Genomic DNA, 17,554 nt, shown 5'->3' on the forward strand with positions numbered 1-17,554 from the left:
ATAACATTTCTTTCCTTATGAATCCTTAAAAGCAACAACTTCATTTTTGCACTTTAAATTTAGTGAGACAAATAGGAAAAAATACCTGTTGACTTTGCTCAGATTTTCATACAGAGAGACCTAATTTACATGCAGACAGGTCAAAACAGAATACAAAGCATTTTCTTGGAAAAATATAATGGAGTAATTTGACATTTTTTCTCCCAGATCATTTAACACATCAGGAAACCAGGCAAACGAGGTTAAGTGACTGGCTCAGAGTCACCCAGCTTGTGTCTCAGGCCAGATTTGAACTTCAAGTTGTTGGGCTAAAGTAGATGCCCTTTTTATCTTTTTTTTTGGGGGGGGGGGTGAAAAATAAATATTTCTCAGGATTATTTCGGATACAGATAAATCTAGATTCAAACTCTTACAAATCATTTAACCTCAATGTTCTAAACTAGAAGTATCCAACTAAAGAATGCTTAAGAAAATATACAACAAAATTACAATACAACATAATGTTAATTTATTTTTCTCAAATCAAATATGTCCTCATGGATTCATTTCTATTTGAGTTTGGTAGCTACTGTAAGCATTTCTCTAAGATTTTAAATGATTGTAATGTTAACTTGCATTAGTAGAAATTTTCTCACACTGAATTCCCTAAGCTGGTGAAATCATAAATCTAGTCCTTTTCTTCACTCCTTCTCATGATCATTTTGTCAACATAAAAATTAAGTCCAGATGCCAACATCTGGCTGATAGTTATCTTATAACTAAGTAACTAAGGGAAGGCCCATTCTAATCAACTCATATTTGTGATCTGAATATATTCAACTCATATTATGAGTTTTGATTACTTTGGCTACACTTTTCTCTAATATGCATATTACAATTCATCCAGATCAGTTTCTGATCTATTTCACTTAATCGAATTCTCAGAATTATTTTAGTTCCTAGTTCATGTTTGACTGATTTAAGGTATAATTTACTTAGAATTATTGAACAATAATAGTATCAGAGCTGAGACTTTGATGCTATCTGGTTTTATCTCCTAATTTCAAAGATAAGGAGATGTGGGCCCACAGAAGTTAAATGCCCTGCCACAAAGTCATATATGTACTATCAGAGGGAGAATTTGAATCCAGGTCCTCTGACTGAAAAGCCAGTCTTCTCATTGTGCCTTCCTGCTTCCGGAACTAAGAGAACATCATGGTATAACCACAAAATGGTGAACCCCATATGTGTTAAACTCTTTAAGGTTTGGGACACTGGCTGCTTTGGAGAAGGGACCTCCGATTTGTCCTTTTTTTTTTTTTTTCATGAAATTGACTTGAAACACTGATTTATCCCCAAAAGAATTTGGTTAAAGGAGAGCCTTTGGATTTTAAAGAATATTGGGAATTATGTTTAATTCCCTCCTCAAGGTGCTCCTCAGGGATCCTGAGTCCCTATTTCTATATTTGTAAAATGGGTGTTAGGGGAAGGGAATTAGATGACTTTTGGGGTTCCCAGAAAAAAAAAACATGAAGCAATTAAATGACTGTGGATAAAGCATTACATTGGGATTTAAGAGGACCTGAGTTTAAATGCTACCTCAGACATTTATGAGCTCTGGGACGCTGGGCAAGTTACCTAACTTCTTAACCTCAATTCTCTCAATTGTAGAACTAGAATATTAATTCCTACCTCAAATGAGGATCAAATGAGAAAATATATATAAGCCTTGCCAAGTCTTGAAACACTATATACTAGTTAGTATAGTTTTATTATTGTTGTTATCATCATCATCATCATTATTATTCCCTCTGGCTCTAAATTTTGTAACACTATAAAACTATTTAGGTATCTTCTATTGCAGTTAATGGTGAAGAGATTCTGGTAAAAGGGCAGATGTTTGGCCTTAGCATAAATCAAGTAAAATCTACTCTGAACTACAGGAAGTAGAAGATGATGGAATAAGAAAAAGCTGCTCCAGGTGTGGCAGAGATAATATGCAAGCTTTTTTTTTTTTTTTTTTTTTTTTTTTTTCTGCTGAGACCTTTGCACCATAGAGCCTAAGTGCCAAGCATCATTCATGCTGAGCTTATTAACAGCATCATAAAATGATAAATTTTATAATTTAAGAAGCATAAAAGAATTACAAATATCACTGGAAAAATATCTGTGCGTAGAGGGAAAGAGAGAATGATGGTTATAGATGGACTATACTGGCAATATCCAGAGCTATTTAAATATTGTACAGTCTTAACTTCTCACAGAGTTGTATAAAACCATGTATCTGATAGAGTTTCTATCTCGAAGGAGTATAATCTCAAGCCGGAGGAGGAAATGGCATATCACTCCATGTCTTTGCCAAAAAACCACCAAATAGGATCACGAAGAGTCACACAGGACTAAAAGAACAAAATAGTACAGCACAATATATCTGTATACACCACAAAATGAAACAAGAAAAAAAAGAGGAGGAACTAAAAAACAGAATTATTATAAATATTACTCATGAGTCCAGAGTCCTCCATTCTAGTCATTCAGAAAAGTTTGTGGAAAGGAGAATGAGCATCGGACTCTCAAAGATCTGTACTATGAGTGGACCTAAGGAGGAATATCTCTGAGTAACAAAGGTCATGTCCTGTTCCCTTTACACAAAATTAAACAAATATTTTATTCATATCTTGGCCAGATAGCCTATTAGCAGGAGGGCCCTAAGAAAAATAAAGGAAGACTTTGCTTTAGTGAGGAAGGAGAAGGGCAGTTGGCTGAGGCCAGTGGGGATACAGAAAATCCCCTTTGCTATTCCAGAGTTTCCTATTTACAAAGAACTCATTGAGGTTCTTTCCTGCAGGGAGCAGGTGTTTATTCAACCAAGAATTTTTTTTTTAAAGTCAACGTGCCTTCTTTGCTGGACAGAGATTTGAGACCCTATTCAATCTATATAGTCCTCCCAACCCTGTTTTTTATTTCCTGTTCTTCTTATGTCAATGTAGCTCCTGACAGTTTTGAAGGGCATGACTACAGATACTTGCTCAGTGCTAATTTAGTCCCTAACCACTATAAACCTCTGTTATTAAAATATCTTTTAAAAAAATTCATGACTATGGCTGAGTGGTCTCTAAAGAATGGCATCAAAGATTCTAAATGGGGGTGTGGTGGGATGAGGTTGGGGGGGGTAGGGATGGCATTCATACAATCCTATGATGCTTTGGGCAGTAGTCTTCCCACTTGGTGAACCTTACTCAGATCATCTTCATGTTATACAGCTTGGGATGAAGCTGCTATCTTAGAAAATCTTATTCTTGAAAGGTCCTACAAAAGGCAATTTGAAACAATTGAATAGTGAAATGCACAGGATTCTTCTTATCTGAGGGAAGGGTAATTTCTGAACTTATTTGGTATTACAGAAATCTTTGGCAATCTAGTGACGCCTATGAATCCTTTCTCAGGATAATGTATAAAGTAAAGTGCACAGAATTACAAAGAAAACCAGTAATAGATACATGGCAGAATTAAGGTGCAGAACAAGTTATTTTATATATACCCATTGAAAGAATTTGTTACAAGATATTTGTTTTCCTCTTAACCAATAGAGGAAAAGATGAGAAGAAATATGTAAATGATTATAATGTAAGAACAAAACACATCAAAAATGGAAGCTGATTTTTAAAATACTTATCCAAAAAATTTAAAAACAAGTTTATGAATTCTAGGCTAAGAATTCCCTGTCATAAAAGAATCAGAAATTCAAGTCAACACTACCAAGTTATTAGTTTTTTGTGCAGGAAATTTAAAGTTCTTTTATACTCAAACTAAACACAGGAAGCTGGATAAATTTTCAAAAGAGCCATTTGGTGATCTTAAAATTTAAATTAAATCTCACAGTAACTACATGATTTCACATATATAATTGATACATTGCTAGCCTTCTAATGGGTGGGGGGAAAGTTGGAAGAGAATTTGGAGTTCAAAATTTTAAAAGGTTAATGGTAAAAAAAATTAAGTTTAACTAAGAAATATTTGATAAAATAGATTATTTAAAAAGTAAAATAAAAACAGTCTCAAAGTAAATAAGGTTTTAAACATGCACAGAACACAGACTTTTTATCAAAGTCATTGTTTGTTGGTTCAGACTTGGGATTATTGATATGGGGACATCTCACTGAAGAAACTCTATTACAGTAATTCAACTCCTACTTTGTAAGTTATTTGTAGGTTAGAGGGTTGTAAAAGTTGGGAAGATTGCATATTAAGTTATTGAGAGACTCACCACTCTGTAGCATAGGTGGGACTTTAACCTGGATCAGCTCTGGCTAGCTTGGGATCAAGGTCCCTTGAGCTGTAACCATCAATGATAATTTTTAGAACATTCAATTTTCTACCAAAGCTCTTAACATTATCAGCTAAGGAGTATATTTCCAAAATCTCTACACTGTCAAGTCACACGTTCACCTTTGTAGGTAACTGAAGAATGAATCCAAAGAGTAAATCTTGAATCCTCTGTTTTGGCTTGCACCCAGGTATTGTCATCATCAGTTTTTTGGCTAAAGCATTTGGATATCATGTCATCCACAATGAAATTCTGACTTCTACATTATCTCCTTTTTTTCCCCCACTGAGGCAATTGGGGTGAAGTGACTTGCCCAGGGATCACACAGCTAGAAAGTGTTAAATGTCTGAGGCCAGATTTGAACTGAGGTCCTCCTGACTTCAGGGCTGGTATGCTATCCACTGTGCCATCTAGCTGCCCCTGACTTCTACATTTTCAATGTCAATCCTTCCAATATATTTTCCTGGTTTTTGTAATTGCTGACATTTCTAATACTGCTTTTTTTTTTTAAGAGAGGGGAAAGAAAATGAATCCAAGAATTTAGAAATACAGATCTACCACACTTACTTGGCTACATGTTTGCTGAATGGAATTGGCTAGGTTTAACTTGACCAAGAAATAAATCCATTTAATTCTTCATTTATTTTAGAGGCATCATCACTCATATTGCCTATGCCATCAGTCTGCTTCTTTCCTTGGAACCCCAAAGAACTAAGGAAACCTAATTCTCTATTCTTTGGGAGAAAAAGAATGATTACTAAAGGGGCTATTGCCACTAATCTTCACCAAATTTCCCTCTACCAATTTATGGAAAGGAGTGGGGGAAAATCCCCTTCCCTAGAATTGCACTGTCACCATGAAGGAGCACTTTAAGATCACGGAAACATGTTTGCATAGTTCTCACTGACAGTGTTGGGCATAACAGCAATAGCATCCTTGCTGTTGCCTTGCTACTATTTTATTTCATTCTTAAAGTGATTTAGAAACCAGGGGCCATCAACTATTTTAAATGATATTTTACTAGAACTGGACATAAATTCAGTACAACAAAAGAAACAAAAGAAAAAAATCTCATGTTGAGCAAGGGGAAAAAACAAACAAAAAATGGATAGTTTTTTTTTTTCAAAATTAGGAAATCATCATCCAATTTTCATTTATACATTTGCAAATCTGTCATGCTAAGAGTGAGAATTAACCCCAAGAAGAATCTCTATTAATTCTTAGGACCTAGCATATTGTTGGACACTTAGTACAAACTAAAATGCTTGTAGATTCATTTTAGAAAGCCTAAAGGTAGTGATCACTGGTTCCTTATTTATTGTTTTCAGTTTAAACCAATTCTTTGTGACCTTCTTTGGGATTTTCTTGGCAAAGATACTGGAGTTGTTTGCCATTTCCTTTTCTGGTCCATTTTACAGATGAGAAAACTGAAGCAAACAGGCTTAAGTGACTTGCCATCACCCAGCCAAGTTGGGCACTCTATTTATTGATACTTAGCTGCTCTTCTTATTGGTAACCGACTATTTTATCCTGAGAGACCAACTATGCCAGATATACTATCCTTCTTTGTAACTCCCCCCTTCCTATTCTTCCTGGCTGACAGCATGACTGTCTCTGTGGTCACAGTTGTTCAACCCTGGCTACTCTCTCACATAAAATCTAAAAGTTATTTAGAAATAGAAGACCAACTGCTTTCAATAATTATTTATGAACCAGAAATGGGTTCAGTTTGAATAGAAAATGTTTTTCAGCCCTCAATTTAGATCATCCAACCAAGAGAAGCAGGCAACATCCAGGAAAAGGGGATAGGAGAGAAAAGAGCCCATTCTAGTTACTGACTGCTCATGAGAATACCAGGACTGATATAACCAGATAACAATATCCAGATAACAATATCAATTACAATTGAATCCACAGTGCTGAGTCCCCCACAGAAGTATACTTCTGGTGCATCATTTTAATGATGACCTTGGGTCTTTCCAGACCATACCAGTAGATCTCAAGCTCTGACAAGTCTCAATAAGTTGGAAAGAATCTAAGAACAGAGCTGGTGACAGACTCTTGGCCAAGGATCAGAGAACCTCATCACCAGCAGATTGGCCACTAGGCAACAAATGTACTTTTGGCAATAGCAAATCATGAAACTTTCTGTTCTCTTTATCAATGGAGAGATTATGCATAAGGATTTTGTGAATTAATATTAAGCTTAGTTTTCTAAGTCCTACAGAATAAAGGGACTTCATTTGCACAAATGATAGAACTGAATCTCTTTGTATACTTTAGACTACTAGACCAAATGGCTGGTGTTTATATAATTGTTCATGCTATGTGGGAAAGCATGACATTTTTTATGGTTGGTGAAAAAAAATCTGTTTTACCTTGACTGTAGAAATAATTACATAAGCAAAACAAGCAAAACCAGACCCACACAGAACAGGCATTAATTGCTTTATTGTTTTAGTCACCACCATTTCCTGGCACTTGTTACAGTCCTAAAGTTTACTACAAAATTAAAAGGGGGTATTCAGGAAAGAACAGCAAATTTAGCAACACCCTTTCAAAGACTTCCTACTAGCCTTTTGGCTCTTACCTTGACTGACAGAACTACTCATATAACATTAGAATTTGAAGAGATCTTAGAGGTCATAGAGCCCACTCTTTTTATTTTATAGAGAGGAAACTGAAGGTCAGAAAGTTTTTAGATTTAAAGCCAAGAGAAACTTCCTAACAATGAGGAAGTAAAACGGGCTGTTTGAGGAGGTTGAATGATGTCCTTGATTGAGAATGTCCAAAGAAAGACTGCATAATCTCATAGGAGGAGGTCGTTCAATGATTAGAGTGCTGGGCTTGGAGTTAGGAAGACTCAGATGCTTAATATCTAGGTCCACATTTAAAAGCAGGACTTCCTGACTCCATTGTACCATTTAGCTAAGCTACCTCCACTTTGATTTTTTAAAGTTCAGTATCTTGTTTTAAATTTCCTAGCTAGTTAAGCACAAAACTGGAACTAGAACCTAGGTTTTCTTATTCAACATTCTTTCTGGGTCCTACTGTGTACTATTTCAATTTAGCTAAGCAAGAACCATGCTGAAGAGGGGACCCCAAAACTTTGAAAATCCTTAAAGGAGAAAATCAACTCTGCCTTAGTGAGGGGACTCCACCCCAAAGCACAAACAGTTTCATCTTTGTTATCTGGGTGTGGTCAGCTCAGTCCTGAAATCCATTGAATTCAACTCAAATTCTAGCCTAGCTGAAACCCAGCAAGGAGCCAACATGGGACTCCACCCACAAGCCCCCTTCAGCTTGTAGCCAAAGTCCCCTATTATAAAGAGCCAAACCTTCTCTTTGCAGAGGTTCCAAACATGTCATGCTATGTTATGCTTGGCACACCAAGGACCCATGCCCACTAGAATACTGTTTCCAGTGCTATCTTCTCTTTACCCTCACCTATTTCCTTAACTAGACTTTAACCTTACTTCCAATACCCATAATAAACCTTTTTTTTTATCAATCTAGATTTTTGGGTCTGTAAATTCCTTTACAGAGGATCTCTGTGCCACCAGAAGGGAATCCCCAGAACTCCCTACCCTTGCGCTACCACTAGACCTCATTTAATTCCCTGACCACCAGAAACCCTAGTTTCATTTGGGTTCCCCAAATCTAAACCTCATCATTTTCCCCAAATCTAAACCTCATCAATGTTAGCTTAAAGAACTAAGAAAGTAAACCACTATTTTCTAAGGGGCTTGATGAATGCCTGAAATTCTAGTACTAGAAATTCTTTTCCTTTTAACTTAAGGCTTTGACCCCAGTTAAAATATCAATAATACTTAGGTGAGAACACTATTTTAAGATGGAACCAACCATTTATACCTTACTGTGAATGAAGAATTCTAAGATTAAATTTCATTAATGGGGTCAAGCTTGGGGAAAGAGGTCATTATAATATTGACTGATTCATCTGTAGTACCTTAAATCACTTTCTAGCCTTATCTCTTGTGATCATCTCTGTGGGTTAAAAACTAAACCAACCAAACAACAACAACAACAACAAAAAGGTGGTAAGATAGTTCTGGGAGCAGAAAAGGAAAAAAAGAAATAAGAAGAAATTTGATCTTGTTAACACTGAATAGAACTATTAGTTCTATAAATATGCATTTACCTAAAATGTTCAGTCTAGAAATTTGATCCATATTATTCAAGAGTTCTTCTTCAATGGATTTGGATGTTTTGTTTTAATGTAAAATATATATGTGACTTCTTGGTTGGAAGTCAGGAAAAGAAAAACTGAACCACCCAAATTAGCAAAATCAATAGCTGAAAATGATGTTTTTACTAATTTGAATTCAGCTGCTAACTGAGATCAAGATTATATTGGCTTTGCATCTTCACTTTTTTTTTTTGTTCCCTTTCTCCTTTGATGTCATAATACTTTCTTGCTCTCTTACTCTTATTAAAATCTACTCACTGGAAAAAATCAGAAATCCTCATTTGCCATATAAAACGAAGCTGTTCAGTGTATTTCCTACCTCACCCTATACTTAGGAGAATTACTCAAAACCAGTGAGATTTGCATTTCAAACTACATTTGAAGAGTTCATAATGGGCTAATTGAGATAACATATCAAAAGATAACTACAGAGACAAAGTTTGGTAGTGGATTCCTTTATAAACAAGGAAGAAATAGTAATCCCAAATTACATTTGCCCCCGTCTGGTTTCTTATCTTAAATAAGATAATAAAGGAATGCCTGATTTTTTTAAAAACACATCTTAAGTGATATTTTCAGAAAAATTAGAAGCTCTAGAGCCCAAACAGTAATTGATGTAATATAGCTTCTAGGGGAGACAACAATGATTTAAGGTTCCCTGACTTTAGGGAGGGCTACTGTTCTAACAATAAATCAGTAATCCCAAATCTTCTGGTTTTAGAATTTGCCTCATGAAATTTCCACACCCAATCTAAGCTGTCTGATTCTGAACTGACCCACTACAGTCAGATAATTTCTGGCCTCAGGAGAGTCCCAAGGACCAAACTCCTGGGATATTAGTGATAATCTGGTCTCTGAGAACCAAATTCTGGAGATGACCACTTCCTGGCTCTGCTCCTGGGCCATAGAATTTGCATGTTAATGATAGAAAATTGGATAAAGCTGTCTTCGCTCTCAGCATTTTGCTAGATTCTTTTGGAATTTAGCATGCTTTGATTGGTGTTACAATTACAAATAAACTTTGCCCCTTGACCAGAAAATGGGTTGAAGCCTGAAAATTCTTTTGAGACACCTCACAGTATCAGTCTGTGACCCAACTTTTGGGGTCCTTTTCCCAAACTCAACAGTAATGGTAATTAAAATGAACATAAAACTCTCCGATACAATGTTAAGCTTTTATCTCTCACAGGAATAAGAAGAATGGACCCTTTGTAAATAGAATAATATATCATTTGATATCCAGCAGTGCTAATATACTGACTGCCTAATTGAAACTCTTTCACCCAGTTTCCATTCTGACAAGAGTTTTTCTTCTGTTTGAAACTGATTTGTCTGTTATGAATCAAATAGTTGTTTCCATGGCCTTATTCTAGAGCCAGCTGAACTAGACAGTGCTCAATAGCACGGGAGGGTCTCTAGATAAACTGTGTGACCACATGCAGGAAGGTGTGGCTTATGGCAGGGCAGGATAATATTTCTCACAGCATGGTCTGGGCACAGCTTTAAACATAGCTAATATTCTCTGATAAGTCTATTTATAAATGATAGGAATGAAAACTATATAAAGTCACTAGAAAAAACTTCAGAGATAATAGTATTTTACCTGATTTAGAGTTGAAGGGAACTTAGAGGTCATATTGATGTGAGTGAGCTCTGTAAAATTATAAAAACCAAGTCCCCCATGATCTATAGACTCCAAATGGTGTTACATCCTCTGAAAGTGAGATAAGCAAACTCCTATTGATCTTTCAGGAAGCCACAATTCCAGAAAAGATTTTACATCAAATGAGAATTATCAAACTTCCCCTAGAGTCACTCATAAAATAGGTCTTCTGGAAACTGATTCTTTGCAGATTTTTCTCCATTGAGAAAATATGCCCACTAAGAGAATGCCTCTTGGTATTTTTCAATAAAGCTTCCTATTTTTTGCCATAGAGCAGAAGGCACCTCACTCATTCATTGACATACCTCATTAATATGGCCTAATATTCTCATTTTTACAGATAAACTGAGACCAAAAATGATTAAGTAGTCATCTAAAGGATAAAAGATATTAATCGGCGGAGCCAGAGATGAACTCAGATACTTTTACTTCAAATCCAAGGAACTTTATTTATTTAACAGAAGTAACAGAATCTTAATGGAAATTCAGCAAAGCTCTCATCAATAAAGTATCTTCAAATCAAAATCCCAAAGTTCAATTTCAGCTTAACTTTGCTTGTTATGTGCCTGGACTTCATTTAAATATTCCTTTTTGTTTTTCTTTGTTATCATTTTTAAAAAGATGAGTTAAGAAATGACTTTTTAAATATATATATATATATATATTTCCTTTTGGTATTTTTGAGACAGTCATCTCTGTCAATGCCCAGAATGTCTTCCTGTTTTTCAGAGAGAAATATCTCTCTCTAGCATTCTGTAACTTCCCCCTCTTCCCCCAGACATATGCTATTGTATTCATAGTTCATGTGTTCATGTGAATGAAAGCTCTTTCAGAAATAGACTAAACACATCCCTTTCCCCCCAACATAGTTTGCTAAATATACTTTAGAGAAAAGTAAAAGACTCAGATAATAATACTTACCAAATTAATCTGGACAGTTTTTTCCCAGTGTTTTTCATTATTCACTCCGGCATTATTGACCAAAATATCCAATCTTCCAAAATGCTGAACTACTTTTCGAAAAGTATCTAATTCCAAGAGGAAAAATAGAACATATATTCAGCTACCTTCTTATAAACCAAACAGTTCTTATTAAATGTATTTTCAGATCTTTACTGCTTTGGCAGAAGCTATTTTCCAGGTTGTGTCACAACATACTAGATTCGAGAAAAAGGAAGAAGACAACTACTAGCCTGCTTGTGCTTTTCAATAATTTCCTCTATGTGCAAGGAATTAATTAGTAGAGGCCTGTAATTTAGGTTAGAACAATATGTACCCATTGTTATGTAATTATGTTATTAACTATCAGCTGAAAATCAATGTTCATTAAGTATGACATTAACAAAATATTATTGTGTAATTCAGATCAAAAACTGTCACAATCAAATTGACATTCTGATAATATCTATCTCTATTATCAAACAGTCAGAGCAGGTATTCTCAGGCAGTTTTTGAATTTAGAATTTGATTTCTGTCAACTTAAGAGTTGCTATTTCCTTTCTCCTACTTGATGTCAATTTCCTGTATCAGAAATATTTAGGAAAGGCACAGAGAGAAGCAGCTCATAAGAATAACAGGCATTAGGAAATATGTTTTTGGTAGAAACCATACACTATTGGAGACATTTGTGGGTTCCATAATTTTCCAGAGGACAAATATGATTTGTCATTAATTTTGGCAAATAATTGATGTAACCAAAAAGAACTCCAACACTGGCCTCCCTACCTCTATTCATGGCACGATCTCAAGAATAATGAAATTGTTTCTCACTTAACATTCAAATCCTATTATCTTTCCTTTCTTTCTGAAAACCAACCAATCCCATAATCCCAGAAAAAAAAAATCTTTGCTTAGTGGTATCTGACATGATATTTCTTATCCTCTGACTTTCCAAACCTATATGTAAATGAGAGATAGATCACATTTCAATTCAAGTCTAGTATTTATCAAATATACTATGAGTTAGGGACCTTCGTATCCTAAGGATACAAAGACAAAAATCCTAGCCTTCAAGGAGTTAGTATTATTGGGAGGGGAGAAAACTGATTGATTGGAAGAAAAGTTCAAACCTTTGGGAGGAATAAGGAAACCTATTTAAATAGCACTTTCTAAGGATTTAAGAGTACCAACAGTAGATAGCACATATATAGTTTTTTAAAGTTTACAGAACTCCTGTCTTATACATTATATCATTCAGATATAATTCTCTTATTTCCTGATTCATACATCACTTATGGTACATAATAAGTGGGTCTTTGCCACATTATGTGTAGCCATTGGTTATTAAGCAATAGCTACCATTTATATAGTATTTCAGATTTGCAAAGCACTTTACCAATATTATCTCATTTTAATCACACAACAACCCTGGGAGATAGTTGTTATTGTTATTTTCATTTTACAAATGAGGAAACTAAGGCAGACAGGATGGAAATGTTTTGAAAGAAATACCAAACTTGGATATTATAGGAGCCAAGTTTAAATCCTGTCTCCGACATTTATTCTCTGTGATTTTGGGGTAAGTCATTTTCCCTCTTTGGATCAGTTTCTTAATCTGTAAAATGAAGGAGTTGGATTAGATGGCCTCAGAAGTTTCCTTTATTTCTAGATCTGAGAATCTATAACTCTACAGAAAGGAAGAGAGTTAAGATTCCAGACTTAGTCTTTGACACTCACTGGCTACATGACTTTGGGTTCAACTTCTTTATCTGTAATATAAAGTTATTTTCCTAAATAATTTCTTTAGTCCTGTTCAGCTTTAAAACTCTGTGGTTCCAATGAAGTTCCAAAAAATGGTCCTGGGAAGCATTAAAAACAAAACAGAACCAAATTCCTTACATTATTATACTCTTCCAATGCCTTTTTTTTGGGGGGGGGTGGTGGAAGAGGGAATAGGAAAGCAAATCCCATGACATGGTTTTCTTAGATAAAAGGTTGATGTATCATCAAGATTTTACACATAGCTTACCTACATCCAGGAAACTGTCCTCTTCTACTTAGCATACAATCTGGCTACCTCCCTTACCCAACACTTGTGCCCTCTGACTGGTAAACTAATTTTAAATATTGGCACAAGTCATTATTACAAGGGAAAGGTTCAAGACTGTATATCCATTCTGAAGGGAGGTCTAAATGTAATGCATTCTAAAGTCAGGTCAAATGGTTTTTTGTTAACCACAATGCTGACTGTATTTACTATATACTGAGATGCCTATTGCCCACCAGGGCTCCAAATAAGCAAACGCGATGCATTGTCACAATGTCATCATGCCTAAGAAGAATAAGTATTATTTTTGATTTATACATTCATCTCATTCCTCTCTGCTGCACCTCTTACCTCTACTCCCAATTGAATCACTAGTTCCTTATTTTGTAATTTATTAGCATTTTCAGAATACAACTCCAATACTTCTTTAAAACTACTTCCCCTTAGTGTGAACACTTTCATTTATATCACATGTTTTTCTCATTTTTTTCATAACAGAACGGAACATCTTCTATTTTTATCTGTCAAATGACCAGCCCAGTCCAGAATTTTGACAACAGCAAAGAGAATAAAACATGGGGGTATGCTGCTTTCCATGACAAAATCCTCCCATGTTACAAATGGCATTCTAGAAAACCACCTTTCTTCTGTCATCACCTATTGTGGAACTACAATTGGTGTTTCCTTAAGACAAATAAAGTTTATTTTTCAAATTCTTCCTCTTGGGATTCCTTCACCACTTTTCTATAAGCAATCTATTCCCTTTAACCAACTCCTAAGCTCTTACGGGGTCTCCCCCCAGTCCCCTAGGTAAGGTACTTGGTCCTGAACCTTTAACTCACCTCCATTTAAAAACTTATCTCTATGCCACATCCCTTTTAAGCCCTTGGATGGTTATTTAAATAAATGACTAACTTCTTGGTAATGTCCTAGCTTGCTAAGGATATCCCTTCTCTAAGATAACACAATGCTTTAGTTTGGATAAAATGCTTGCTTGGCCAGTAAGTGAGATGATTTTAAGCAGGTAAGTGACCTTGTAAAAGCATGCTTACAGAGGCAGTTCTCTTGAATTGTAAAGTGCCATAAAAATGTCAGCAGTTAGGAATAATAAAGCAGATGGCTAGCTGGCTGAAGGTTTATGTAAGTTATCCTCAAAGTTGTTATTTGTGTCCCATAAAACTTGTTGGGATAACTAGCTGCACGTGCTTACTTTCCATTGTGTGAAGTACATAAAGTCTCTTTTATATTCTAAATTTCTTCTGATACTTATGAATTAAATTCAATTTTTAAAAGTTTGTCCAAACTGTATCACAGGAAATCAGTGAGAAGTTAGTCTACATATTCTGTTCTTTTAAAATCATATTTATGTATATATACATATACACACATATAAAATATCTGATGGATTTTTGATGTCCAATCTAGCCTGACAACTCCTGAGTGAGCCTGAGTAAGTTACTTAACCCCTGCGACTCTGAATTCCTCACCTGTAAAATGAAGACTGGGGTAGAGCGGATTAGATAAACTTTGAAGTTCCTTTCAATACTCTGTATATAACCCACTTCCCTTCCTCTCCCTTCCAATTTTCCCGTCTGCTTGGTATATAATCCAATACTGCCACTGACTTTTCACAAATAGATTGGCCTATTTTAAGTTGAACAGACGGAAACAGGAAAGCTTTAAGAAAAGCCCGATAAGGAAAAAAAAATTTTTTAGCCCACAAATGATATAAATGTAACAAGGAAAAAGAGAACATCTGGTTTAAAGTACATTGCACGTAACTGACAATGATCCTTGAACTCATATTTTAACATAGGGGGATGGAGGGAGAGAACAACACTTGAATCCTACCTTAGTTCTGCATGAAGTATTTAGGAATTTTTCCCTGAAATTAATTTGATGCTTCCTTCTAAGAGTAACTTTAAAAACACTACCTAGGATTTCTATTTTTAAGACTTACTGAGCGAGGACATCAAAAACACACTCACAAAATTCTTTAATATACAAGTTAATAAAATAAAGAAAAAAATTCTTGTCGACGTTCTTTTCTTTTCCCAAGTAATGCAATATTGATCAGAACTTCTTTAGTGGAAGAGACTCGGGTTCCAAAGCTTAATCTCCTGGTGATCAGCAATGGGCTGAACTCCAGGAGGCTGCTGAATTGCACACATGTTGGCTCACTAACACCGAGCTGGCTCCTGGTTGTGGCTGATTATGATTGCCTCTCTTGTTGACAGATTCACTCCTCTCCGCACTGCACACCCCTCCTTCTCTCCTCCCGCCCTCCCTCCCCCTTCCCAGTCTCTCTTTACCTCTCAGTTGTTCCTGATCTGCTACATCACACTGAAGAAACAGCGTCTTTTTAGGTTCGAACTGTTCGTCCAGAGCGGCTTTACATTTTTCACCTTCTTCCAGATTGAGATCCACTAGGGCTACCTGTTGAGAACAGAGAGTGTGTATGCTTGTTGGGATGGTTTATGAATCGAGCAAATAAATAGCAGAAGGGAAGGCGTCGGAGACACAAACTTAAAAGTTCAATTCTGGAAGATGATTTCAAGTCTCTGCCCCTATTAAATACGAATGCTTTCAGCCCAAAGCAAGGGAACCCCTACTAGAGACTAATAGATGACATTAAGTAGCCGTTCAAGTTTGCAAAATGCTTCGGGAAAGACAATTTCTTTCCAATCCTTCTAGTTGTACCCTGGGGCAACCGTGTGGCAAGGAGTGAGGGGAAGTAGTATGTGGCGGTGGTACAAGTTCGTGAGCATCAAAAAGGGGGATGACTTGTCTCTCCTGACCTCTCCACTATCTCTGAGACCTTCAGTGTTCTGTTTCCTTCCCTTTCCCGTCAACCTCAGTTTCCCCAGCTCTCCCTCCGCCCCCGAGACCCCCAGTTTCCGCAGCTGCCCTGTGGGAGCCCCTCACTCTAATTGTCCCCAGCATGCTCTGATCCCAGCCTCCGGTTTCTCGCCTCCTCTTGCCTGCACTCACCTTAGCGCCTTTGTGCAGAAGCTCCTCAACGAAGGCTTTGCCTATGCCCTGCGCAGCCCCCGTCACCAGCGCCACTTTTCCATTCACGTGCATGATGCCCGGCTTCTCTGTAGAGGCGGTTTGAGTGTGCGCTCGATGGGCAAACTCTGAATCTTCTTGCGTTCAGTGTTTACACAGCTTTTTATTTTGCTCTATAGCCAGTGGGCGGGGATGAAACTGTCAAACCCCAGGCCCCGAGAAATCTGCATCTGTGTCACCTGCCCTAGAGCGCGCTGGGAGTAGGCTAAGCAACTCCACTCTTCCTGCTTTGTTCTTGCCCCGTCTGCGAGCCGGTCTCTCCTCCTAACTGCACAGTTGTCTACGGGCTTGACAGCTAAGAGGGAGGAGGAGGAGGGAGAGGAGGAGGAGTGTGCATGTGTATGTACGTGTGTGTGCCTGCCTGGAGGCTTTTTATCCTGTGCCTTGATAACCAATAAAATGAGAGCAAAAGGGAGCCCCGGGCACTTGTAGTATTCACCAGAAAAGGATCTTTGGGGTGTTCCTGCAGTTTTCTTTTCAGAAAGGGTCATGTTCGTTGGATTTTCATTTTCAATGCTCCTCTTGTAGAACTAGGCAAGTAATCTTGAAATTAGTCTTCTCCTTGGCCAGTGAAATACATGCACAGCTCTGTTTCCCTGAGAAGGAAGGGTTTCCGTTTTTGGTAAATGCTTTTGTAGAGGTTTAAAGCCAGGCATGAAGTGTGAAGAGAAGGGTGGTCCAAATGTGTTGCCTGGAATTACATTCCCCTAACTCTTAGATCTAAAAACACTTTTGGAAGACTGGGGTCATTCTCCATTCAAAATGTTACCAGTTCAGGGTTTTCTCAAAAATAGGACAGCGGGAAAGAATCCAGAATTGTAAAAGTTGATTTTTGGAATCTAGTTCCTATTTATAGAGTCCCCCCTACCTGGAGGAGCTATTAAGACCTGGACAAGGTCCCTGATCTCCAAATTGGAGACTTGAGATTAACATGAAGTAATTAGAGCCAGAACACAGAGTGCTTAATCAATGAATTCATCTAAAGCATTTATTAACCAAAGGCTGGGTGCTAATGTAAAATAGCTTAAATAGCTTATATAAAAAACCTTAAACCATCTTATAGGTTTGTCACCAATAGGTCCCAAGTCCAGCCCATTTGGTCAGTGTTTGGGTCCTGATTGACTAAGATTGAATGTAAATAGAAATTATTTCTGCTGGTGGCCAGAAACCAGGGAGTCTCTTTCCCTCCAGGATTTATTTATTTAGATTTTTTTTTTTTGATTAGGTGAAAAAAGAAATTCTTTGCCTCAATTGCTAGCTAGCCTTAATGACTGAATGGGTGTGGCCTCAGTCAAATTGAGACCTGTTGAAGACTTTAGG

The 17,554-nt window shown here is 36.7% G+C and overlaps 1 protein-coding gene across 1 annotated transcript in view; it reads right to left on the bottom strand.

The window, feature by feature from the left end:
• HPGD (15-hydroxyprostaglandin dehydrogenase) overlaps nucleotides 1-16,581 on the bottom strand; it is a 50,682-nt gene extending 34,101 nt beyond the window's left edge. The window contains exons 1-3 of the mRNA XM_051967484.1: nucleotides 16,157-16,581; nucleotides 15,478-15,601; nucleotides 11,101-11,207 (exon numbers count right to left, since the gene is read on the bottom strand). Coding sequence (XP_051823444.1) covers nucleotides 11,101-11,207; nucleotides 15,478-15,601; nucleotides 16,157-16,249 — 324 coding nt within the window. The 5' untranslated portion in view covers nucleotides 16,250-16,581. The remainder of the gene's footprint in view (nucleotides 1-11,100; nucleotides 11,208-15,477; nucleotides 15,602-16,156) is intronic.
• Between the last annotated feature and the right edge of the window lie 973 nt (nucleotides 16,582-17,554).

Source organism: Antechinus flavipes, chromosome 6 (assembly GCF_016432865.1).
Source record: "Antechinus flavipes isolate AdamAnt ecotype Samford, QLD, Australia chromosome 6, AdamAnt_v2, whole genome shotgun sequence".
In the NCBI taxonomy this organism is placed as follows: Eukaryota; Metazoa; Chordata; class Mammalia; order Dasyuromorphia; family Dasyuridae; genus Antechinus; species Antechinus flavipes.